Source organism: Malaclemys terrapin, chromosome 1 (assembly GCF_027887155.1).
Source record: "Malaclemys terrapin pileata isolate rMalTer1 chromosome 1, rMalTer1.hap1, whole genome shotgun sequence".
NCBI lineage: Eukaryota > Metazoa > Chordata > Testudines > Emydidae > Malaclemys > Malaclemys terrapin.
The window spans coordinates 98,177,732-98,205,308 of record NC_071505.1 but is presented as its reverse complement, the minus strand read 5'-3'; the positions used below and the strand labels follow the sequence as shown (position 1 = coordinate 98,205,308).

The 27,577-nt window shown below is 41.9% G+C and overlaps 1 protein-coding gene across 1 annotated transcript in view; it reads left to right on the top strand.

Moving 5' to 3' along the window:
• The window catches only part of RFX4 (regulatory factor X4), an 84,431-nt gene that overhangs the window by 37,132 nt on the left and 19,722 nt on the right, over positions 1-27,577 (top strand). Inside the window, exons 11-13 of the mRNA XM_054016272.1 lie at positions 7,850-7,969; positions 9,149-9,310; positions 18,740-18,902. Coding sequence (XP_053872247.1) covers positions 7,850-7,969; positions 9,149-9,310; positions 18,740-18,902 — 445 coding nt within the window. The remainder of the gene's footprint in view (positions 1-7,849; positions 7,970-9,148; positions 9,311-18,739; positions 18,903-27,577) is intronic.

Here is a 27,577-nt window from a genome sequence, read left to right as displayed (position 1 = left end):
CCCAAAATCATGGGACTGGCTTAAAAAAATGCATTTGGGGTGCTTTTATTTATCGTCTGCTTTTTGAATCTCTAGGGTGCATGTGGGTCACATTTTTAAGTTTTAATCCATGACCATAAAGGCTAGAAACTTACTTTTGTTTAATGCAAGCTGAGATTCTCACATATTCACAAGCCACCAGGAGCTCAGGCTTTAAGAAAAACACCAAATACCACATGACTCTTGATAAAATCTGTAGAGCTGACCTCACTGTCTTCTGAGAACCTTCAGGAGCAGGGCCGGCGCTTCCATTTAGGTGATCTAGGCGGTTGCCTAGGGCACCAGGATTTGGGGGGGTGGCATTTGGCTGCCCTTGCTGGCAATTCGGCGGCGGGGGTCCTTCCGCGCTCTGGGTCTTTGGTGGCAATTCTGCGGCGGGTCCTTCACTCGCTCTGGGACCTGCCACTGAAGTGCCCCGAAGACCGGGAGCGCGGAAGGACCCCCCTCCCCCCCCGCTGCAGAATTGCCGACAACAACCGGGAGCGCGGAAGGACCCCTGCCTAGGGCGCCAAAAACCCTGGCGCCGCTCCTGTTCAGGAACATTTTGATCTGTGGTTGGTCTTCCTGGCTTCCCCGTTGTCAGTTTCTTCTAAGCACAGCTTTTAAGCAAGCACAAGAGTGAATCGCCACTCCTAGCAGGCAGTGAGACAGTGAAAATCCTTAAAAGGCCTCTATGCACAGCTTTTGTATTCACTGGATTGTGCTGAAGTACCAGTGCCCTGACCATATTTGATATCTATCCCCTCTCATATTCGCTCCCCCCCTTATTCACCAAAACTCTTTTCACTGTGGAAATAGAGATTGCTCGCATTGCTGAGCATTGCATACTTCTCTGCACAATGCAGAAACCTCTTGGAACAGGTATTGAGCAAACACTGAGTTCTGAGCATTTTGGCTCTCTGCAGGAGCAGCCTTTAGATGCACCGTGTAAATGGAATGTTGAGGTCAGACCATTAAAATCATGAAATGTCAGAAATGCAAGTTAAAGTTCCAAAAATTGCACACTCTCTATCAAGTTAAATTAATGGAGATATCCTATATCGGACCTTGATAAGTCATTGAGTCCAGCCCCCTGCTTTCACTAGCAGGATCAAGTATGAATTTTGCCCCAGATCCCTAAGTGGCCCCCTCAAGGATTGAACTCACAACCCTGGGTTTAGCAGGCCAATGCTCAAACCACTGAGCTATCCCTCCTCCCTGTACATAAGCAGTTTTAAATTCCTAGTTAGGCTAAACATGTAGCCTAGTAGAATACTGGTTTTTGTAAAGTGTATAAAATAAAATATACAGGATGTGTAGTCACACACGTATACCCCTCCCTACACAAAATATATCTATTTAGATATAATGGTGTATTAGGAAAGAGGATATCAGCAGCCACATGCGATGTGCTTTCCATGGCATTTGGAGTATTACTCTATACAGTTCTAGTAAGACAGGTCTTAACTGCATACACCATCTTAAAAGTATGTTTAAAATAAATTGCTGTCTCTTAAAAGTATTGGTAATTTAATTACATGAGTAGTCACCAGCTACATCTGTTAAGTGTCTGCTTTCAAATTATTATAGCACATCTCAAATCAGTATAAACTGGTTTTCTGAAAATAATGCATTTTTAAAGGATATAAATAACATAGTATAGAATTTTTTAATGATTTGGGTTTGATAATGCTTGCAGCAGTACTGAACAGGATTATCATTTACATCTTCATTATGGGGCTGTAAACTTCCTAAGGTTTTCTTATAATAAACCCATGTAAGCTCTTTCTTTCTACCGACACACTCTCTCTGCGAATAAGGGCTTTTATTTGTTTTTAACGGAACCCTTGAATTTCTCCCACTCTGGGTTCAAAAGTGCAGGTCTATTGAAGTCAGTGGGAGTTAGGGTGAGCAAGGACTTCAGATCCTCAAAGAGGATGAGTATTGAAACCACGTCCAGACCCCAGTATAACAAAACTTGGACTATCACTGCTCCCACTTCTCGAAAAGTGACTGACATGTTATTTACCAGCATCAACCAAATTATAATCTATTGAATGAATGCGGTAATATTCTAATTACAAAGTCATTGTAAGGCACATTTGTATTGAATTATAGCTGAGCATTTCCAACAGTCTAATTATCCTCTGAATGTAAACGTATCAGAATCATAGGGGGGAGGGGGATAGTTCAGTGGTTTGAGCATTGGCCTGCTAAACCCAGCGTTGTAAATTCAGTCCTTGAGGGGGCGACTTAGGGATCTGGGGCAAAATCAGTACTTGGTCCTGCTAGTGAAGGCAGGGGGCTGGACTTCATGACCTTTTAAGGTCCCTTCCAGTTCTAGGAGATAGGATAGGATACCTGAGGAACTTGTTGTGGGTTTAATTTAACACCATTCTTCCTCTCTTTTTACAGTATCATGCATTTTTAATGAGTACTATACAACAGAGAGACACAAAGATGACTATATTTTAGATCTTGTCTTCTATATAAATTTGTTCTTATCTTAGATGAAAACTTGTATTTTGGCTACATTGGTGATTATATAAACAGGCATTGATTTTATTGATCAGTCTAAGCAATAAACAATGCCAGATCTTTACACTGTTGTTTTAAAAAAACAAAAAAGCATTATTTGAGAGTGTGTTTGAAACAAAAACATGATAAAAATTACGTGTTCGATGCTCTGGTCATTCTTATATACAGTACAATATATTTTAGCTTTGTCATCATTTCATGATCCAGAAATTTGACTACAGAATGTTTTACTACATGTCACTGAGCTGGTAACATATATCCTGAAATGACATACAGATCTGAGTCTGGGCAAAGCTTTTAAGCATGGTGCATGGTATGGGCAAGTCAAAACGATTCCTGGCAGACAAAAGCTCATCTCTCTCCTTTTTCTCTTTCTCTACCCTCTTCTGTCTATGCATATCAAAGGCACAGTTGGTGGCAATGTTTTGGTAATGCAGCCTGTGTATAAAAACAACTAATTAGTAAAAGGAGCCTTCCAATCTTCCCCAGATCTATATATCTCTGTTTTACAATACTTGTACATAATTCCTGGCTTTTGTGAATAGCTGCTGATGTTTACTGCGTATTAGCTAGATAGAATAGCTGTAATAATATCCTCATTGTATTCAATTTGGTCTTTTTGAAAAGAGAGTCAAAAGCAATTTATTATTGTAGGTACAGTATCTAGGGGGACTTTTTATCTCTAACTAAATGAATATATATTTTATCAGACACAGATGAATCCTCTTCAGTACCTACAGCTATATTTGAAAGAGCCAATCATAGGTTCCTGCTAAATACAGTAGCTTGCAAAACATAAAATATAAACATAAAGTATAAACAGTTGTACATGAATAGCTGCTCAGTAAGTAACTGACATGCATATCCTGAAACTGGTTTCATTTTATATCTTACATTTAACTTACTTAATTTAAAATGTAAAATGATTGCATTAATTTGATACAACACCCCTTTTTTGTAGTGTGTCTTATAAATTCTGTCTCAAACATTCTACAGAATTAAAAAATATCGAATGGTAAAAGAAGAGAGAAATTCAGAGAGAGACAAGGGAACCATATAGTTTTTTAAAAGGTGTACTCAGTATTATCCACCCCAAGTGATCACAAATCAAGAGTTAGGCCCCAAAATATCATGATATTTAAAAAAATAATAAATCTTGGGTTCTTAGTATTTGTCTTCTAGCATGTGAGCATTTAGCATTCCTACTTTCAAGGTTTTCTCTGCAATCTTAGGGCTTGAAACTTTCTTTTATTTTTTTAATGAAAGATGAGATTGTCACATAATTACCTGTCTCCAGGAGCAGGGGCTGGAAGGAAGAACACCAAATATCCTGAGACTTGTGTTTAAAATTGTGAGACATGAAAACACTGAATATTAGGCCTGATTTGCCTCTGGTCCAGATCAGTAATGACTCCATTGAAGTCAACAGAGTACAATGTACAACTTGCGTGAGACGAGAACCAGGCTTGTTCTGGGACATAATGCTCCAGTTTTACGCTGGTGAACCCCAGTGGAGTTACATCACTATTAAAATGGACGAACACAATGGTCAGTCAGGCCCATTGTGTTCATAACACTTCTAAACAGGGTAGGATTCTACTAACATTGTAACTGATGTTAGGCATTTTGAAAATAGCTATCTTATTCCATTTGCAGTTTTTACAAGACTTCCAGTTCAAAAACTTTATCAAACTAAACAGCTACATAGCTTGGCTAAGGCTCTCCACTATATTGTACCTTATTAGTCATTTTAATTTCTGTAAGATGGCTGTGAAGCATACAGTTTTGATTTGCACAGGTGTAAATGATCACAAAAGTAGAGACTCAAGCCCTTTATATTCGCTAGTGGAAGACGATTTGCCCATCACTCTGCATGTGTTCTGTTTATAAAAATGTCCGATGTTTTTGGTTTTGGTCTTGCTTCAAGGACACAAAGCATCTGTTCTCCCCCCAATGTGTGTGCCTAACTCCCATGAATGACAATGGAAGTTACGCATGCGTGCATTGAGAGACTGGAACACAAAGACTAGAGCTGTCGCAACTGAAGAAGAGTGTGTGCACAGTTGCTTTGAAAACCTAATTACGAGATAGCATTGCATTGCATAATGACATGGGGCCTTTCAGGCTGCTTCTCCTACACTCCACTTGTACAGTATATACGAGCAAAGAACTACATATTTATGGAGCAGCTGTAGACACTCCTTAAGGTAGAAATGAGTCTCCCAATATAAGCTCAATTTCAACCTCCTCCTCTAACTTCCTCCAAAGAAACCAATCGTCCTTCAATTATGTATGTAGCATCCCATTCCAGGGAAGGATTTTGTCTTGGAAGTTTGGTAAAAATTCAGTAAAGAAATTTGAAAGTTTTGGGCCAGATCCTGGGCTGTGACCAAGGACCTGACTATGGGAGAGAGAGCCTCTCTCTGTCCCCAGCTGCCATCTTTGCAAGCAGTGAGCTAACACCTCTTGGCTTTTAAGAAAGGGGCCCGTTGGCAGGACATTCTTTTGTGAGGGGCCCACAGTTTTGGAATTCACCATCCCATTATCCCCATGTTTGAAAAAGACAAATCTATTGATATTCAGAGCACAACGAGAAAGCCATCTCTTTTCCCAGGTTTTGAGGAGTGATGAGTATGTTGAGGGCTTGTATTTGTGGTTGGGGAATTTGGGGTCTATGGGTGGAGTTGATTTCTGATTTCTTTGCAGCTGGCTATTTTCTCTGGTGTTGGGGTGGCTGTGGGTTTACTTTTTTTCCAGTCTGACTGTATTCACTCCTGCCAAAGGTACCTAAAGCTTTTGATAGGCAATTTTAAATGTACCACGCAAGTCCAAATAAATATATCTAAAATTTACTAATCATTGGTGGAAAGCCAATATAAAAAGAGCAAGTTAAATTTCTCACCTGAGTGACTCTTTGTAAAAGAAAAAAAAAGTGAAGTATTCACCCAGCTCTGTTGTATAATATAGATAATACAGCTGGTTGAAAAATATTAACCCCAAATATCAAAGTTTCTGTTTTGCAGTGGTTAATACAGACCCATTTTTCTGTTTTGTAGAAAACCAGTTTATTGCAACTTTTGTCTAAAGTGTTATCTAGATGTTTATGCACATTTTTTGTTTATCAAAGAACAGGTTTTGGTAAATGAAAAATTTTGAAAATATTTTAATTAAAAATCAATACAAATTGTGATTTAAATTTTTATAAAAAATGTATTGGGAAATTTTTTAAATTACAGAAAAGAGGGTCAACATGTCTTTGTGATTTTTTTCATTTTTGCAAAAAGATTGGTTTTGGAAGAAAAAGCATTTAGTTTAAAAATATATATATATCATTCATCTCTAGTAGATGCCAGTATGCTCTCTAGACAGTCATCTGTCTTGATTTTCTTCCATGCTTCCTATCTTCTATACACTGCTGAATCTGCCCTGTGATAGCATATGGACATGTCTACTTCTCACACTGAGTCCTTGTATACATTTTTAAATCTCTGTCTATGGAGGCTAGAGGAAAAGTCAATTTTTTCCCAGTACTGCTTCCCTCACGTCTGTTCTCTGCTTCTTGGCATTTCTCTAGCTGAACTGAGACCTGAAACTACATGGGAAACTCTTCTTTCCCTGTCCAGGTCCATGTCTGTATAGCATGTCTCAAATTGCCTCCTAGGAAGTAGTTTGCCAGGAACCACCAAGAAATGTGCTTGGAACTTCCAAGACTGATAGTTGTTAAAGATACTGATGCTTGTCCCTCATGTTGGGAGATCACAGGCAAAGCCAAAACATTCAGGACACTTCCTATTCCAGCTATAGTAATGTGGTACTTAATAACTTGACAGATGCCTCATGTGGAAGGACTGATGCCAAAGATATTGATGCTACTTTGATTGGCTGAAGCAGTGTTGATACCTCTGGCATCAGCCTTTCCACGTGGGACATCCCACAATTGCCACTAGCATGTTTGGGAAGTAGTGGAAACCTCATCTGTCGAGTTATTCAAAGATAGACTGGATAAAACCCTCAAGCTGTGCCATAGGGAGTGAAAAGGTGGATGGACTTTTTTACTTAAGTTGTCTTTTAGTCTCTCATTGATATCATTCTGACGTATACCTTCTCTGATGTCTTAGGTAGCTTGGAATTGTAATGCCAGAACATATCATTGGTCTATCCCATTCAGTATTCTACAGCTGTCAGTAATCTGATGCTTCAGAGAAAGGCAGAAAAGTATGCTATCTTGTTCTTGGCCAACTGTACAATGCTAGGACGTGAGAGCAAAATATTTATTCCCAACTCTCAACTAGGTAATCAGTTTACATCCTAAAGTGTGATGATTCTTAACACGTTTAATTTTTAATCTAGTTAGTCTAACCGCAAACATAACTTACAGTTATATAATTATGAAAAATGGGAAAGTTCCTTATTTATAAATTCTTCAGACTGTACCTATCCTGACTGACACAATGCTTCCTGTTAAAGCAACTTATTTTAAGGTGTTTGGGCAGCCTATCGTACATGAATAATCGGCTTTGGTTCTTGGCACCACTAATGACATTACCAGAGAGTTGGGAAGAAAATGTTCTGGCTTTAGAGGTCCTATATAAATAGTACCAATGCCCAGTCAGCTGAAGAATGCTAACAAAAAGATAATCAGACTCTTGCTGGGAAGATGCTGAAGGAAGGCTGGGGTCCAGGTCCTATAGTTTCTGACCTTCACCATATCCCTCCCTTTATCTTTCTAGTTTAAAGCCCCCATGCACAGTCCAGCTAGCTCAATAATACTTTGTGCTAGTGCATTTGACAGGAATAGATTTTTATTATTTTGATTCATGTCCTGCTTTCCCAGACTATGCCATCTGACTTAGTAAGTACTTGCTTGGACATAGGAGAGAGAGCTTGGTACAAAAGGCAATTCTTGCTCAAGATTTATAATTATTATAAAATGATAGTTATTTGTCAGGACACTTTTCTCAGGAACTGGATCCCAGAGACATAAATTTAACTTCTAAGAAATGATCCCGGAATTCACATCATCTGTATAAATCCAGGTATGAATACACTGTAGTAATCAGAACCCAGACACACAAACACCCTCCCCTCTTAACTTGCCTTTAACATTGATGGATGACTCACTTTTCAGTAAGACACATGCTTAAGTAGCAGGACTATACAGGGGCCAGTGGTATTCAGTGGTTTGATGTTGTTGTTTTTTTTTTTTTTTTGATAATGCTGTAATCATTTGTGTGATAAGTAATATTGAGACCATTAATTGCTTTTATGTTTGTTCACATTATTTCATCCCCAGGGTCTTTTCACCTTATTCACTTGATGTTTGATGACTACGTATTATACCTGTTAGAATCACTGCATTGTCAGGAGAGAGCTAATGAGTTAATGAGGGCAATGAAAGGAGAAGGAAGCACAGGTAAGTTTGTTTTCTTAGCAGTACCTTACATGCCTTCTATAATTTTATTCTATTATTCACCCATTTCTGTACATGGGCATTTCCCTATCCCCATTCACCCTAATGAGGCCTTTCCAGAAGGAATGTGTCATTTTTCAGTTCTGTTATTATGTCAGACAAGTCAATTATGAGCCTTTCTGGTTAGTGAGTGTCCTGAAATTGATTTTGAATTAGACTGCCTGCTTATTGTTGTCACTATTGAGTTTAGTTATGAAGGTCTGAAAATTCCAACTCCTAAACCTGTATTGGAGATTTCAGCAAGGGAGTTTTGTACTGAATGTTCACATCAACTAACCTATAAAACCACAGTCACATTTAAGTGACACTTGTCTTGATTCCCCTCTCCCTTACACTGGCTTTACAATAATATCTCCACTGTCTTTGGTCGAGTTACTCCTGATTTTACACCACTGTATCTGAGAAGAGATTTGGGGTGAGTGATTTTCATTGGTTAAGATTAAAGCCAAAGCTATTATTTATGATATACCAATGTTCAACTTCCAAAGAAAAAAAAATCTACATTATCAATAGAAATACAGATGCCAAATACTCAGTGCTGTGTGCTCAGGTACTTCAGTACAGCCGCAGCAGTGTGGAGACCACCTGTAACCTCCCAGTTCAGGATGCATGTGGTGAGAAGGAGTCCTCAGCAGGCATAGAGTCAGTGGAGCCAGCTTCCATCCCTCCCTGAAGCTACAATTAATTTAAATGGGAGTTGAATGGCTAAATCCCTTAGCTGGTTTTTCAAAAGCTCACCCATCCATTTTACCATAGACTAAATTTGACACTGAAGGTTTAAGAGAGGAAGGGTGATCTAGTGGTTAGGGTGCTAGCCTGTGACTTGGGAGATCCAGGTTCAAATCTATGCTCTTCACCACAGACTTCCTGGGTAAATCATTTATCCTCAGTTCCCCAGCTGTAAAATGGGCATACAGAGTATCTCACACTGATGTTGTGAGGATAAGCATGTTAATGATCAAGAGATGGGGCCATGAAAATACCTAAGATAAAGACAGATTTATGTAATTCCTCCACACACCAGAGTTTACATCTAAAATATGCTTTTCTGAGTGATCTATTTCATAGGGTTCCACGAGCTGTATTTAACAACATTTGTATGACCTGTCTCCCAATCTTCAGCAGAAATACAAGAAGAAATTATATTGACAGAACCTGCTCCTCCAACTCCCTCCCCAGTGCCATTCTCTCCAGCTAAATCTGCCACCTTGGTGGAAGTGCCGTCTGCACCCTCACCTGTGAGCAGTCAATCCCCAGAGTACGCTAGCATAGCAACTACAACAGGTAGGTAGGCTAAGGATGGCTGGTTCTTGCATTCTTTTTTCCAAAAAATTGTTGTCAAAAAACCAAAAGCCTGCAATAAAAATTGTGAGCAATGTGTCAATTTAGAGCCACCGAGGATCTGACCTTATCTCTGAAGAAGCCCTCTCAAAACGGACTCAGCACATGTTCAGTATTTATCATTGTAAATAGATATTTTCTTTATATCTTGCCAAACATGACATGCAATGCAATTGAAAAAGGATCCATTGTGTGCATGAATTCCTGGGCATCAAGATATAAATTTGTAAAAGCAGATGGCTATCTCAATACATTATGGACTCTATGCAGATGTCTGGGGCCCTTAGAAGAACAGGGCCACAATTTTGTTCCAAAATATTTTCAAGCCTCAGTTTAAAATTGCATATTTCTAGCAATACTTTTAAAGAGCCTTTTCTAAATACAGCGCTTTACAGGGCTTCTCGCAACACATTTTTTGGTGGCCTCAGTGTGCGGCCACCAACTCTTGCTGGTGGCCACGCGGACACTTTTTCCTAAAAATTATTTATTTTTCCTAAATTAATAAAGTATTATGCACATATATATATCCAAATCATTGTAATTTATTTATGTACGGTTTTGGGTTTTTTTTGTGGACTCAATAATAAAAATAATGCACAGTTATCTCTATTCTTTACTGGACCTAACAGAACAAATAAGGTGCTTTGCATGTTCTTGTCTTTTTTATTATTGTTTCGTTTGCTTTTTTGGTTAAAATGGTTGTACAACAATTCTGAAGTAAATTTAAAAATACTTTGACATAATAGAAGTCCAAATAATAATGAAAAACATATCTGAGCGGATTGGGTCTGGGGAGGGGAGGGGAGAAGAGAGGAGAAGGGAAGGACGGCTATGGGGAGAGGAAGGGAGGGAAGGGGAGGACGGCCCTCGCCCGTCCGCCTCCTCACTCTGCTGCTGGCTCACCTCTCACCTCCTCACCCCCCCTCGCCTTCTCACCTTGCTCCTTAAGTGTTGTGTGTCCCACCTGTGTCTCCAGAGAGGCAGTGCATGCAGCAACAGGGAGGAAGAGCAGTGTTCCCTCTAATTTTTCCCACCCATGTGTGGAATGAATTTTGTTATGTGCACCAATATGGAGGTGATGTGTGACACATCACCTTCATATTGGTGCATATAACAAAATTCATGTGATGGGGGTGGGGCTGAGGGGTTCGGAGTGTGGCAGGGGGCTCAGGGCTGGGGCAGAGGGTTGAGGTGCAGGGGTGTGAGGGCTCCGCCTCTGGGTGCAGGCTCTGGGGTGGGGCCAGGGATGAGGGGCTCAAGGCTGGGGCAGAGGGTTGGGGTGCAGGGTTGTGAGGGCTCTAGCTGGGGGTGCAGACTCTGGGTTGGGGCTGGGGATATGGGGCTGGTCCCCAGGCGGGTTCCCTGAGCATCTGCCCAGTGCTAAATAGACTGCTGCGCAACCGCGCAGCTTACAGGGAACTTGGAGGGGCTGATGCTTCCCTCACCCACCCAGGAAACTGCCGTGGCTGCTGGGAAACCCCCTGGTGGCCGCATTTGAGAAACAGTGCTTTAGAAAACCCTCGATGACTTAACACATACTTTCTCTTAAAATGGATATCGTTTGAATGGGCCTGATTTATAAAGCTATATAGACTCTGAGCGGGATTTTCAAAAACACTTCAACTCCCAATTCCCAATTGTAATGGAGCCTGTCTGCATCTTCAGGTGCCTAAATCCTTTAAAAATCTGACTCAGTTGCTCTAGGGTTTGTTTTGTTTTTCTATTTTAACATTTTGTTCGTACCTTTCAACATCTTACAAGGACAGAATTTAGGAAATGGAGGCCTGTGGCCTGTATGCAACTGCATGCCTATAATTACACATATAATTATAGCAGTTTCAGGAACACATTGTGTATCAAATGGTCATGAAAAAGTCCTAATTAGTAATTTGTGCATGAAGATACTCAGTTTGTGGCTAGGGATTCCAAGAACTGCAAATGAACCAGTAGGCACACAACTGGCTTGCAATTTGGCGCACACAAGTGGGCCTTTACATTCTGCATGTTAAATTCCTCTCATAAGCTCTCTGTTATGAAAGACAGATTATACATTCTGGAGGTGGTGGCCAGGGCCAGTCATGACCTTCAAGTGTCTGGGGTCAAAAATATTTTGTTTTCCTATTTTGAGTCTACAGATGCAGGAAAGGAGTCAGGAACTTGAATGATTGTCAGAAGTCATTCCAGGCAACCAATACTGTCCTGGCTCTCAGTGGTGAAATGAATGATATAACCTTCACTTTTGGAGGGCTCTAGAGTAGCAACAAAAGCTTCTAGAAAAATTCCAGGAAGTGGCAATTTACCATCCTGAAGACTGACAGTACTTAAAGGACGAAAACATCCCAGGGAACCACAGTGTGTATTTGTGGCTGAAATAGATTTAAGAGCATTTTAATCCTACATAGCATTGTGGAAACCTCAGGTTTGCTTGATGTTTGAGACTTTAGAGACTATATTTGGTGTGAAAATATGACAATCCCATGTCCTGAACAGCAACACCACAAGACCAGAGTCATGTGGTTCTTGGACATGAAGGGTGAGCACAAAAGAAAAGACTCTGTTTGAACAAAGCTGCATGCTATGTGCTCTTCCCAGTAGAGACTTGAGACATAGATTTTATGAATAATTTGATTCATAGATGTTAAGGCCAGAAGGGACCATTGTGATCATCTAGTTGGGCCGCCTACGTAACACAGGCCAGAAAACCTCCCCCAGTAACAAGAAATTGAAAAGCAGGTAACTGTGTGCTGCCCCTCAAAGGAAAGACATACAAAATGAGAATGGTCTGAGGCGGTAAGAGAGGGGAAACATGGAAGGGACTCACACTGGCATGTTAATTTATTTGTACTTTAATTGTGTTTATTAAGGTGCTTGAGTGATTCTCTCTCTCCTGCTATGGCCCTCCAAGGCTGAGGACTGCTAGGGTGAAGCCTCAGGATAGACACAGACTATGGCTAAGGAACCCTCCACCTGAGCATTTCTACCACAGCCTGTCTTAGCTAAGCCTCCATGGAAGACCTTTCTGCTCAAGACAGTTCATCTTTAATCATTATAGTCTTCCTTTTTCACCAGCTCTTCATTTCCCCACCTCCCCCATTTTCTCCCTATATTCTTTTGTTTGGCAGAATGGCTGCTTCTCTCTGACCATTGAGCTCAGCTTTATTTTAATCGCCATTATCTTAATTTTTGTCTAGAACGCAACTTATATGAATAGGGGTTCATATAAGTAAAGTAATACAGAACCAGAAACATTGCAGCTGCAGGAATTGGTTGTATTTTACTTTGTGTGCTGTGGACCTATTATAAACCATCTTGGCTAATCAATGTGTCATAGTTCTAGGGTATCAATTAATATAGGGTATATTCTGCAGTTTGTAGAAAAATAGAAAAAGTTTTCTATTTTAAAAAATAGAGGAAGTTTTTAAAAACATTAGAGTGGACATCAAAAAAATTACCCAAAACTGGTGATGATGTCGATGCAGATAACATTCCAGACCTATGAAAAATGTAAAAGGCATTTGTGTGGAAAGTTCATGTATGTTGATGATAAAATAAAAAGGGGAGGTTTTTTAATAAAAATGTAAAAGATACTTCATATGCATGTTTTTCTTGATTCTGAGGGCTGGTCTACAGTAGAAACTACACTAGCATAGATAAAGTAGCAAAATGCCCCTAGTGTGGATGCAGTTATTCCAGTATAAAAATGCTTATTTATAGCTATAAAGCCTAAAGTTTATTTCAGTTCAGGAAGGGGAATAAGATATACTGGTGGGCATGTCTACACTACAAGCACTACAATGGCACAGCAGCTACACCACTGAAGTGTAGACACTTGCTACAGCAACAGAAGGGATTTTTCCATTGCTATAGTAAATCCGTCCCCTCAAGAGGCTGCATCTACAGTAGGGATTAGATTACAACCTAACTACATTGTACAGGGCACAACATTTTTCACAGCCCTGAGCAACATAGCTATGTTGACCTAAGTTTTAGGTGCAGTCTCACCTTTATACCAGCCTAGCTGAATCTATACTAGGGCTTGTATTAGTACAACTATGGTAGTAAAAATATCACACCCCTACTCAAAATAGTTATATTGATAAAACATTTATGTATAGACCAGGCCTTAGTGCTTACACAGCATGTAAGGTAAAAATCAAAATATTTGAAAATGTAAGTACTCCAGCTCAGTGGAGTTATGTATATTTATACCAGGCGAGGATTTGAGGGATGTAAAATTCTCAATGTATTTTCTTTTGTTTGTTTTTTAATTCTGCGTATTTGCTCCAGATATGTGGCTCTAACCAGCAATTCTCTTGAGATGTATTTAAAAGTTACTGTGTTGCCTTTCTTTAATGTTTTTTTTTTTAATTTAAGTAAATGTAGCAATGTGGAAATGCATTGTACAACTAGAAAACTAATCTGATAGCTTGCAGTTCCCCAATTTAAGGTGTCATTAAGTCTTTGCTGCTTGTGGCACTGGCAATAAAAGTTAACTATTAAACTTGCTTTTTAAACTTTCTGCATGCACTCAATGGTCAAACACAAAAGCAGCAAATTAAATCACTGTGATTAGATGACACCCAACTAAAGTAAGGTAAATCCCATATAGATTGCTCTGGTGTAAAACATCTGGCATGCCCAGTTAACATTTTATTTAAATTTTTCTGTTAAATTACTGAAAGTTTAAAGGGATAATTAGCCCTAATTCTTTCTAAATTACAAAGGCCAGATTAATGATTGGTCAAATTACAACAATATTGTAACAAAAGTGATGGGTATATGGTTGACTCTGCAGTCCTCTCTTAAAGCCTGGGATTACTCATTTGCTAATGCAATTGCTGTTAGAAGAACCTGAACTGGTTACAGAAATTCTGCATTGTAAATGTTTGCTACTAGATAACTAATCATTTCTCCACCTCCTTGTCATCCCCACCTCCACTGCCTTCCTCTCAGTTCCAAGGGAATGTATATTTGAATTAAAGGTTCATTTCAATAGTACTGTACACTATTCCACAGGGTGCTGACTTGGTATTAATTCTCCGTTTGGGCTGTTCTTGTAAACTCTTAGTGAGTGTGGCCAGTTCTCATGTTTTTATCAAGAGTCTCATGATATTTGGTGCTTTTACTTAAAGCTCCAGCTCCTGGATTCATGAGAATGCTATTTTTTGTTTAAAAATTAAGGTAAGTTTCTAGCCCTCATCGTTGCAGAGGAAAGCTTGATGATGCAAACCCTAAAGGATCCAGCACCAGAAAGCAAATGAAAAGAACCCCAAATGTATGGTTTTTAAAAATCTGATTTGTAAGCCAATCTCCCAATTTTGGAGAGACTGAGGGCTTGTCTACACGCGCAGCGATGCAGTGGCACAGCTGCACCGATTCAGCTGCACCACTATAGCACTTAGTGAAGACACTACTTACGCCGATGGGAGAGCTTCTCCTCTCGGGGTAATTAATCCACCTCCCCAAGAGGCAGTAGCTATGTTGACAGTAGCTATGAATCCCTCCCATCAACATAGCATTGTTTACACTGGTGATTAGGCGGCAAAATTGCATTGCTCAGGGGTGTGGATTTTCCACACCCCTGAGCGACGTAGTTATCCCGACATAAGTCTGTATTGTAGACCAAGCCTAACTCCTGAAATTTGAACACTTGGTCTTGACAATATTGTTTACTACCAAATATAATATTTACTATTATGATTCCTACTGACATCTGTGGGCTTGCTTCAGTGATGCTATGCACCTTTGCAATCCAGTGCAAAGTGGCTGTAAAATGCTCCCATTGTGAAATGGTACCATTTTACAGCCATTTTGCATTCACTTTGCACTGGTATAAATGACTGCACAAGAGACAGGGTAATAGCTAATCAGCCTGGCTATATGGTTCTATTCACAGCAGTACACACACACCAACAAGTACAGTAAGGGTTTGTAGTACGAATCACACTTCCGTGCATGAAATTCCTTTGCATTTTTGGCTTTGCTGTGTGATAGCACAACAGGGCTGTTGTTGGGCTTTTAGCAGAGCTATTTATACATTGTGCTTCCTACAGAGGTCCTCTTGCTGTCATGTTCTCAACAATGTAGTCAGTCTTAAAAAAGCAAATAAGTAAAAAATAAAGTGAAATGAAGTAAAAGAACTTTCTAAGTTTATTCAAATCCTGAAGGCTGAAAACACAAAGAAGAACGAAGTGTTGTCAAATCACTCAACCACTACTGTTTTACTTTCAGTTTGGTTCAATTCAGTGGGTACAGCAGCTAAAAAAGGCTGTCTTCTGGATTCCATTGAAGTCAATGAGATTGATTGTGTAAGAGTTGTGGGATTGGGGTTCTGGTGGCTGGTGTTTTAAAAAATGGAACAACCACAATCTCTTCAATTGCCTCTCCTCCTACCTTTTGCCCTACCACAATTTATGGGAGGGGTCTCACTGATGCCCTCCTTTAACACATACATACACACATGTACCCGGCAGTGTTCTTCTTCTTCCAACAGGAAATTGAGACCTTCCAAATCTGAGCCACTCCTCCCCCTCTCTCTTCATGTGCAGGTCACCCTGTGAAAGCTACTGCATTCCCTCCACAAGGGAGAGTAGGGGTGAGTAGTCCTCCTTTTCCAGTCCAGCTTCAAATGCAAGAGAGGCCTCCTTGACACAAAATCTTTCAATAATCAGCTGCTCTGCAAATCCAGAGACAAGTCCACCATATGCAAACTGCTAGTCTTCAGACCTTCCAGAAAGCAAGCTTTTCCTAGAGCAGCAGCCTGAGGTGCTGCTGTCAGGCATGGTGAAGACGTTCCGACGATAGTCCTGGGAGATTTCAGCAGCCTTATTGACAACCCCTCCAATGCAATGGCCTAAAACCTCTTCGCCCCAGTTTCCATTTTTAGTTTCTCGTATGTAACATCTAGATCTACACACAGAGCAGGTCATTCTTTGGACCTGAATTTTGAATGGGACTTGGCTATAGATTCATTGATTTTGAGCCCAGCTGTGACTATTAGATTATTTCTTCTCACTTAAAAAGGGGAACCTGACCTGATATGGGGACACAAGAAATGGCCCCTATGGTGGACTGACCATCACCTCCTTCAGGCTGGTTTCCAGACAAAAAGGAAGCCACCGTAATGGCCTGGACCCAGTCAAGTCCAAAACATACTTGCAAGTAATTCCACCCCACCAAAATGCTGTAGGATAGAAGCTCTGTTGAGTCACTGTAACCACTCATTAAACACAACCATTGATGTTCTAGCACTGGAATGCCTGCACCCTCATCATTGCTCCCATAGATCTCAGTGGTTCTCTGCAAACCTGTAACAGAAGTAGAAAGGAAGAAAATACAAGTGTTTGTGATGGAGAACAGAAGTAAATGCAGACAGGCTGTAACACAAGCAATTCTTGTGAACCTACCCTCAGGCATGAAACATGCAAAGAACTCCCACCTCTTCTCCACCTTAGCAGCCATAAAGTCACAACCTGCTGCAGTGTTTCAGTCTATGAATCACCTTGTTTAGCACAGGGTGTACCACTTCAGTCCCAGAATTGAGCATTTCCCACTACAAAGAACTGTCTACCTGACTTTCTGAAGAAAATCACCCACATCTGAGACTGCTTCTCCATTCACCAAGAGCAATACAATGAACACAGAGCTGACAACACAATAACTTGCCTCTCTGAATTAGGTCCTATCACACAACAGAAGTCCTAGAGGTGCTGAAGGAAAATCCAAATCAGCTCCTGAAACTCTAGTCCATTCCCTTTTTTAGCTGGAGAAAGAGAGCTGAAAACACCTGGTGACCTCTATTCTGCTATCTTAATTGGCTCCCTGTTCTATACTGGGTCAGTTTCAAGTTTTTGGCCCTCATCCACAACAGCTATTTTACCCCAGAATTATGGGACCACCAACCTCAAGGATGGGAGTCACATAGAGAGGACAAGGCTTCTCAGGAACTGGCCCATAAATCTGGAGTTCCCACCTGGAAGAGACCAGGCTGACTAAAAACTTCAGCACTTTCAGAGCAAAATGCAAAACCCACTTCTTTGCCTTAACCTTCCTAGAACAGAACCACATTAATGAAGTCAACAAAGCCTAGTCCCTGCTGACTAGCGGGAAGAGAGAGAGGAACGTCTCCAAGTGTGCACTTGTTATTATTTTGGGAGCCAATCTGATACCACAGTGATGGGGACCACATAAGAACTTAGACTGGTGGGTAGATGAAAGCCAAGTCAAGCTGTAAGGAATTTGCCTGAGTCCAACCCTCTTCCAGGTCCCAAGGGCCCTGACTGTTCTTCCTACCACACCAGCTCTGATCATCCTGAGGATCAAGTCAGCCAGCACGAAGCTCCACTCTGTTGCAGAGGGGCTCATGATTTGGACCATAATGTCTATGCAATGTTTTGTGCTAGTGCCGTTCTCACAGCTCTAAGCTCTGTCCTGTATTTTGTATATTATATTATATTATATTATATTATTTGTATTACTGTAGTGCCTAAGGCTTGGTCCCCACTAAGTCCCCACTTCGGACTAAGGTACACAAATTCAGCTACGTTAATAACGTAGCTGAATTCGAAGTACCTTAGTCCAAACTTACCGTGGGTCCAGACGCGGCACGGAGGCTCCCCCGTCGATGCCGCGTACTCCTCTCGCCGAGCTGGAGTACCGGCGTCGACGGCGAGCACTTCCGGGATCGATTTATTGCGTCTTAACCAGATGCGATAAATCGATCCCAGAACATCGATTGCCTGCTGCCGGACCCTCCAGTAAGTGAAGACGTACCCTAAGAGCCCTAGTCATGGACCAGGACCCCAGTGTGCTAGGTGCTGTACAAACTGATCAAAAAGACAGTCCCTGCCCAAAAGTTTATAGGCACAAATTACAGCATTGCATTGATTATTCACATCCTGCTATGTTTCAAAAATGCCAGTTGTGTCTGGATTGTCTCCCAGTATCCGATATTCTATCTCACCTATTTGTACCTTTTGAAGTGTTCTTCAAAAATGGGTGTTTTACTGCTATCACTATACCAGGGGTTCTCAAACTGGGGGTCAGGACCCCTCAGGGGGTCGTGAGGTTATTACATGGGGGGTCGTGAGCTGTCGGCCTCCACCCCAAATCCCGCTTTGCCTCCAGCATATATAATGGTGTTAGATATATAAAAAAATGTTTTTAATTTATAAGTGGGGTCGCACTCAGAGGCTTGCTACGTGAAAGTTTGAGAACCACTGCACTATACCCATTTTTATTCACCTCCTTTGGTTGATAGTCTTCATTGGCATCACCTTATTAGATTGTTCTTTACTGGCTGTTTCAAAATGGATCGTTTCAAAGGACTACAGCTTATGTTAACTATGAACATCAACTTTGTTTGTTCTGCAGGAGCTATGCAGTCCTATACATGGTCACTCACATACACTGTGACAACAGCTGCTGGTTCACCTGCTGAAAACTCGCAACAGCTGCCCTGCATGAGAAGTCCTCATGTGCCTTCTTCATCTGTCACACACAGGATACCTGTTTACCCCCACAGAGAGGAACACGGGTAGGTCACTTTCCAGTTTGTTTATTTGAGTTTTAAGGACTAGTCTAAATTTGCAACAATTTTTTTTTCAAAAGCAGTTGGAATCCAAGGTCTGTTTCCTGAGGGAATAGATCTTCATTGCAATGTGATAGTGTTGTATGGTTATATGGTCTCTCACGTATTTCCATTTATGCATTTAAAACATAATGCTAGTCATAAACACAAGGAAACCTGGAAAATAAGTTCTAAAGGGAGAAGGACTGGATGGATGATCTAATTAGGTTTCCTTCTATCTCTGATTCCTATTATTCTATGTCAATGGCCTAGATATATCAAGAAAAGCTAACCTTCCTTCACCAAGCTAATTGCTAGTCTCACAGAACAACAATTTCCAGGGTTTGGAAAGACAGACAATTTTTGAACTAGAAGGAGGATCGAACATAACAAATGTGTTAAAGCCTCGGAGTCATGCTGAACAATGAAAATAATAAACAGTGACATAGCACATTTAGTAAAGATCTTGGAGCACTTTACAAACTTTAACACAGCCTCACAACACTCCTGTTCCAAAGCAATAGCCATTCGGTATATTCCCAACTTACAGGGCAATGTATCAAGCTCAGAGAGCTCCTCTGTCCTTCCACAACTAGCCAAACACCATAACAAAATCACCCATTGGGCAGGCCCATGCATGTACCAGGATTAGGAGTGTGGGAGATGTTGTTGATAGCCTGCATGCAACAGAAGGTGAAGACTTCTTACTGAATTCCTCAAGCTCTGCCCACAGTTTCCATGTGTGGAAATGCTACCCCATGGTGGAAGATTCAAGATTCATTGCTTTGTGGAGAGCCAGCACAATGTCTATTCCCCATTGAGGGCTTAAGTGATGCACAGGGCTCTGGTCCTCGCCCCGGGCTGAATTTCACACAGAATGCAGATCCTCAGCTGGAGAGAACCTCTTCTGACTTTTCTAGAACAATTTCTGCTGGAGCTACTATCAGTCATCACTGAAGATGGATACCCTCTGGAATGCAAAAGCTTTGCAGAGTACTGATGAGGAGGGCACTTTAAAGGGCTCAAAAGTTTTTACCCTGACTTTTATTTTACCACATAACAGGGCTTAAGACAAAGAGTAAAGCTCAGAGTCATTGTGAGTCATGCTCAGAAAATGTAAATGTATCTTTTTGTACTTGGGGCCAGTCATGCAAAACAAAATGAAAGCTTCATGATAAAAGCAGCTTTCTTGAAAATAAATATTGAGGGATCATTACTGCTTTCCTCTGAATTTACAGTGGTGACAATAATAGATAATACAAGACTCCAAACCTTCCTGGGAAGATGCTGAGATAGTGACATTCAGCTGTGTTTTAAATGAGGGGATTTATTGGACATTTCTTAATTAGCCCAATTGTACTGATGGAAATATTGAAAGTGTCAGGAGTGTAACTTCTTGTAGTGGCCTTTTCTTTTCTTTTCTTTTGAGACGCTATGTAAAATTATTTACTCCTAAAGCCCAGTTAAACTGTCCAAGATGGGCAGGGGTTAGTGAGACTTATTCTGGAGAATAGGTGGAAAAGTTGGAAACCTCGCGCACGTAAGACCGATGTGCACCAGTGCGCAAACATCCTTTAACACAGTCAGAAAATAATCTTGCAAAATACCAAATGAAGAAATTATATTGTGTATATCAATGGCACCTCCTAGGAGAGAGTGTGGAGGATAACGAGACAGAAACTGCTTACCTTTCTTCTACGAGTTGCAAGAGTCACGCTAACAGCAGCATGGAAATCCTTGTAATTGTCCACCCTGTGGGAGGCCTTGGCAACTCTGCAGTACCAACCTTTGTCCTGAAATCATCCTCAGTGGCGTGGTCTGTGTGCCACTTGCCAGACAAGTGCTAGAGGCACCTTAGGTGCCAGGCCCGAAGGCACTGGCAGGTTCCAGTTAGAGTCTGCTAGCTGCCTCCAATCACTGTGTTCCGCCCAGGGGCCATGAGAAAGCTTGCCTCTGTGACCTAATGCCTTCAAACTGCCCTGGAACCTTCCCTGTCTGGTGACCTGTATCCCTTCTGAGCACGAGGAAAGGAGCAGCAGCAAATTCACCCTCATTCACGCTGCCCTCTGTTGGCCTGTTACTGCACACGTAATTAATCACAACCTCCCAATTACCCAGTAACTCCAGATAGCTTTAGGTGATCTGAGAAATCCTGGTAACGGAGAAGTGCAGATATCAAAGACTGTCTCTCCTGTGCTCTCAGTGCCCACCTTGCTGGGCTCAGGCAGCATGAAGGAGGAAGCTGCCTGTTTCAAATGCAGAGGGGGCCTGAAATGGGGTAGAGGGAATAGATTAGGACAAGGAGCCTACCTGGGTGAATCTGAGACTGGAGGCTGATGGTGTGGGTGGGAGGGGAAATTGGGGAGAGACTGGGATTAGATGAGCAAGAAGACTGAAACTGGTCCAGGGAGTCCAGAGGGGTGAGACTGAGGTCTTGTCTACTCTTAAAATGTTGCAATGGCACAGCTGCACCTCTGCAAGGCTTCAGTATAGACACTACCTAAACAGAGAGGCGGAATTCTCCCATTTATGAGTGAATTCACCTCCCCTAGCACTGTCTTCATGGGGACTTAGGTTGGCTTTGCTACACTACTTAGGGCTGTGGATTTTTTACACACCCCGGACTGACATAGTTAAGCCAAACTAACTTTCTAAAGTAGACCAGGCCTAGGACTTGCTGGGCAAGAAGATTGGGACTAAGATGAGATGCCTTAAGAGTGGAGACTGGGACTGGCTAGTTGAGAAGAATGGGATTGAAATGAGGAGCCGGGGTGGGGAAGACACAGGACTAGGACAGGGTTGGATTGGAGGGCATGGCACAGAAGGGATCAAGTTTGGGGGAACAGGCAGAAGAGTCTGTGGCTACTAGAGCACATTCCCCTCCAGAATGTGAAATGGAAAGCAAGATTCCTGAGGCTTGTTTACATGGCGTGGCAGAGCGCACCAGAGGGGTGTGATCTGCAAAGCGCCCAGCTGTGCTGTGTAGATCCTGCTGGCACATTCCAAAAAGTACCTAGTTTGCGTTAACGTGAACTAGGGACCTTTTAGAACACACTAATAGAGTGTACATAGGGCAGTTAGAGTGCAATATGTTTGAACACTTTAAAAATATACCCCTCTATGGGCGAGCAGCAGTGACCACCAATTTTGTCAACTTAATGTACCCGCTCTACACACAAGCACATCATACATAATTTGAAAGCTTATTATGTCTACCTTAAGATAACATATGATGGGGAGCTGTCAAGTGGTGCCATTACCATAGAAACGGGGGTAAACAATGACACCATCAACACGTTAAAATGGCCACTTCAAAATATTTGCATTTGTTTCTGTTATTATTTCAAGACATAAAAATGGATTTCAAAGCATCACAACAACAATCTAAAGGCTAAAGCAAAATCTAATAATACATTAGTACAGGTATCTTTGAACTGTAATAGCACTGGTGACATTTCTAGTCAACATCATTATCATTATCTTGTTCATGATGATTTCTGTCATTATGATTTCTGTCAAGAGTTACCCAGTCTTCATTGCCTTGCATACACACAGTTCTGTGCAGGGAAGTTTGTTCTGACTACAGACAGTTTATTGTGCAGTGACCCCTACTGTTGCAGGCAGAGATACAGTTTTGTAGAAGCTCAGATGCCACTGGCCCTTGGAGAATACAAGAAGTAGCTCATCATCCACATTTGCCCATCCATGTTGCAATGATGATCCAATATCTGGTTTACCTGTGTGTGTGAAGACATCCAAATCTTTGTCTGCCAAGATGCTCTTTTGACATACTCTTCAAAACTGTCCTCGTGTGGTGGGCGTTTGGCTAATGACTTGTCCTTTCTGGTGGCTACATTGAGCCACAAGCAATGTGGGTCTCCTTTCTCACGCTGGTCATACAGCACTGCTACCAACTTCCTTGCTGCAGAAATTGTGGCTTGTCTGTCACACTCTCCCAATTTGGCAAGATCTCTAATGAGGTAAGTTCCCTTTGTTTTGACAACACTAAACACAGATTTCCCCCCCTCCCCAATCCCAAATAGTGATGACACAGATGCATCCTAGCAATGTATGTACAGCAAGAAGTATGTTGCAGAATTCAGGAGTGTGTGAATGTGTCACAAACTGCATGCACAGATACGAAGCGACACTAGTCAGTCATGCTCGTAATGGTGCCTGGTTTCAATCCACATGCTATCTATGTATTCCATTTATGGAAGGTAGTGAACAGCCAGGACCAAAACCTCTGTTTCAGGTGACTTAATTGCTATGGTTCCTTTGACATTTTGCCCTGGTCTACACTCGGGGGAGTGGGGGAATCAACCTAAGATACGCAACTTCAGCTACGAGAATAGTGTAGCTGAAGTCGACGTATTTAGGTATACTTACCACGGCGTGTGCACGGCGCTGAGTTGACTGCTGCCGCTCCCCCGTCGACTCCGCTTGCGCCTCTCATGGCAGTGGCGTATCGGAGTCGACGGGAGAGTGCTCGGGGATCGATCACTACCCGCCGATCCGGCAGGTAGTGTAGACATAACCTAAAAGACTCAAAAGCCATATTGGCACATATAGCATGCAGAAGCATCCTTGTGTCCACTTCCTCTTGAGTATTGTACAAGGCTTGGGTTTCTTCAACATCTCTATTGGTGATGGACTTTGCTACCTCACCATTGGAAAAGCCTCCAGCAAGAAGGAGTGTTTGTGGGCAGAAATGGTGTCCCTAGCCTCTGTTTGCCAGAAGCTGGGATTGGGTGACAGGGCCTGGATCACTTGATGATAACTTGTCTGTTCATTCCCTTTGGGGCACCTGCCATTGGCCACTGTCAGAGGACAGGATACTGGGCTTGATGGACCTTTGGTCTGACCCAGTATGGCAGTTCTTATGTTCTTGGGTTGGGTGTACTCCTGCACTCTCAGGTGCATTTTGAACCATGTATTCACAGAGGAATTTTACAAGTGACTGCTTGTTGGATGCCATGTTTAGAAACTTTTTCCACGGAGGCACAGGGCATTCACCAGTCACCTGGTATTTCTTGCATTCAACCTTAGATCCTGTCCAGTGCTGTCTTTCTGCAGTTTTATTAGTGTTACTATTGTCATATCTCTCAGAGACTTCAATTACAGAACTAGCTTTGTGAAATCCTAGGACCTGCCTCAAGAACTCAGCAGCCAGTTCACTGAATGTGTGGAATTTATTTGTCTCCAGCCATCATTGTATGACAGCCATGGCATCTCTGATGTATATGGTGGTTTCTTTGTTGCATGCTCTAAGCTCATGGATTCTTTCAGCTTGAGCTTCCAGCTGATGCACTAATTCAGCTTTGTGTGTTCTCATTGTTTCATCAGCATGGAAGAGAGTCACAGGCACAGGTCCTATTGGATGACTAAGAACAATTGCCATTGAAACATCATCTCTGCATCTTGCTAAAGATAGGGCTTTGTGGAAAACAATTTCTGCACTTATAGCTGCTGTAAGTGTCCCTCCTTTGCCAGACTTAAATTTGGTCTTCTTGGCCATATTAGCAAATGTTTTGATGCCAGTTTTCTTGCCTGGGCTGAAGAAGCTACATGTCCCATCAGAATCAAGTGTACCTTTCCTAAATCTCTCCATTTGTTTTTCACCAGCATCTACTATTTTCAGTAGAGACTCTTGTACATTTAATGTTACATGAAATCTAGTAGATATGTTAATAAGCACCTCTGGATGTGATTCAGGGTCAAATGGGTTTGTCATATTGTTGATGACATAGTTGGTAAAGCTGTAACATAGTCTTCATCCCTCTTCAGTGCAGAGCCAAGGACTTGTTTTGTGGACTTTATCTTCACTTCTTTCTCTTGTAGCTTTTGCTTATTCACTCAGGACATGTTTTGTGAGGGGCATCTGACGAGCTGGCTTCTTTCTTCTAAGTCCTACAATCCGACTGCTGCTTTTTGAGTCTTTGATGACAGTTTTCTCTGTTCCCATGTCACTCCAAATTCCTTTGGAACAACCAGAAGTCTGACACACAGCAAATTCCCCAGATTCAAAGGCACTGTGTACTACTTCAGGGAGAATTACTATAACAAGAATGTAGATTGGTATCTAACTGGCATAGTTTGGGCCTGTTTGCAGTAAAGAACTATGGAAGCCTGGCATGCTGTGTGTGTAGGTGAAGCTTCCAATCCTCCTGTCAGCCTTCATAGAATCATAGAACTGGAAGGGACCTCGAGAAGTCATCTAGTCCAGCCCACTGCACTCAAGGCAGGACTATGCATTATCTAGACCAGTGGTCCCCAACGCGGTGCCCGCGGGCGCCATGGTATCTATGTGCGCCTGCGTACTGGCCGGCGGACGAGCATCCGCTGAAATGCCGCCGACAAGCAGCATCATCCAGAGGCGTCGCCACCAAAATGCCGCCGACTTTTGGCGGTGACGCCTATTGACGTTGCCGCTTCATGGTGGCATTTTGGTGAATGCTTGTCCACCGGCCACAGTCCGCGTTGGCTCGTTGTCTGGTGCCCGCCAGACGAAAAAGGTTGGGGACCACTGATCTAGACCATCCCTGACAGGTTTTGTCCAACCTGCTCTTAAAAATCCCCAGTGATGGAGATTCCACCACCTCCCTAGGCGATTTATTCCAGTGCTTAACCACCCTGACAGTTAGGAAGTTTTTCCTAATGTCCAACCTAAGCTGCTCTTGCTGCAATTTAAGCCCATTGCTTCTTGTCCTATCCTCAGAGGTTAAGAAGAACAATTTTTCTCCCTCCTCCTTGTAACAACCTTTTATATACTTGAAAAATGTTATGTCCCCTCTCAGTCTTCTCTTCTCCAGACTAAACAAACCCAATTTTTTTAATCTTCCCTCATAGGTCATGTTTTCTAGACCTTTAATAATTTTTGTCGCTCTTCTCTGGACTTTCTCCAATTTGTCCACATCTTTCCTGAAATGTGGCGCCTGGAACTGGACACAATACTCCAGTTGAGGCCTAATCAGCGCGGAGTAGAGCGGAAGAATTACTTCTCGTGTCTCACTTACAATACTCCTGCTAATACATCCCAGAATGATGGTCACTTTTTTTGCAACAGTGTTACACTGTTGACTCATATTTAGCTTGTGATCCACTCTGACCCCTCCAGATCCCTTTCCGCAGTACTCCTTCCTAGGCAGTCATTTCCCATTTTGTATGTGTGCAACTGATTGTTCCTTCCTAAGTGGAGTACTTTGCATTTGTCCTTATTGAATTTCATCCTATTTACTTCAGACCATTTCTCCAGTTTGCCCAGATCATTTTGAATTTTAATCTTATCTTCCAAAGCACTTGTAACCTCTCCCAGCTTGGTATCGTCCGCAGACTTTATAAGTGTACTCTCAATGCCATTATCTAAATCACTGGAGATATTGAACAGAACCGGACCCAGAACTGATCCCTGCAGGACCCCACTCATTATGCCCTTCCAGCATGGATGTTTAGAAGTAGTATCTGTGTAACCTGGAGAAAATGATCCCAGAGCCTGAACATAGGCGACAGGATACCATCCCCATGTCTGAATTCTCCAGTAGTAGTAGCATATGCTGAGCTATAGCATCATCAAGCTCTTTAATGACATGTTGTAAGGACTCAGTGTCTTCAGACTCAAACACCTTTTGAGTGTCAGCCAACATTTGCCAGACAGATGCTGGAACTGCATGAGTACCTCCTCGCTGCTCATACCATTTAACAAATGAATAAAGTTTCAGAGCACTCGGGGCCTCAAATGTGAGAATCAAGCCACGTACAGCCCAGCTGAATTGCTTATCAGCAAGCATTTGATCTACAGCACAAGCTGGATGCACATCTGAATCAACAAGAAGGTCTAGCAATCCTGCATCTCCCCAAAATTTCCCAGTACATGCAATAAAACAGCACAGGGTGTAATACTGCCCAGGTGAATCACATTGGTAGAATCATTTGGAAGAATCCATTTCACTTGATGAGCATCAGCATTCAGCTGCTGATCCTTGGTCTGAATGGCTGCCCTAGAGCCGCTAACATAATCTTACATTTTAGCATTGTAATATAGACTATGGCCATGTCACTTGGTCTGGCATCCACAATAGGTGCATAAGCAACTGTCGTGTAAGTGCTCTTCTTTGTTGCCCTCTTGTAGTGGGAACCAGTCCAAAATGGAATCACCCAAGTGTGAACAATATCAACATCATTTGGTACTGGTAAGACATCAGAAGGCGGTAGTCTTAAAAGGAGAGATCTTGGACAGTGGTCATCTGTGACAAGGTGGCAAGAGTCTATTTTCTCAAGTACTTTTTCACAGTGAGTCAGTTCTGGGTGTGTTCTAGGTTTTTTAAATGCTGCTCACTGCACAAGAGACTCTGATTGCTCAGGGAGAGTGACTTTTCTTTTCCATGCTACAGTGATATTTCTTGTGATGCTGGATTATCTGCACACTGTTCTTAAAATGCCACTCTAGTCATTGAATGGAAGGTATTCTTTCCATCAGTGGTCTCTGCGTTGATGTCTATATTATCATCTCCTTCATGGATGAAATTTCCACCAGCATGAAGTGGAATAATTCCATTTGGAATGAACACACCACCCTGGAGTCTTTCTACTTCAGTTTTTGCAGCACTAGTGATGAACTGCTCCTCATAACTGATGCAGAATCA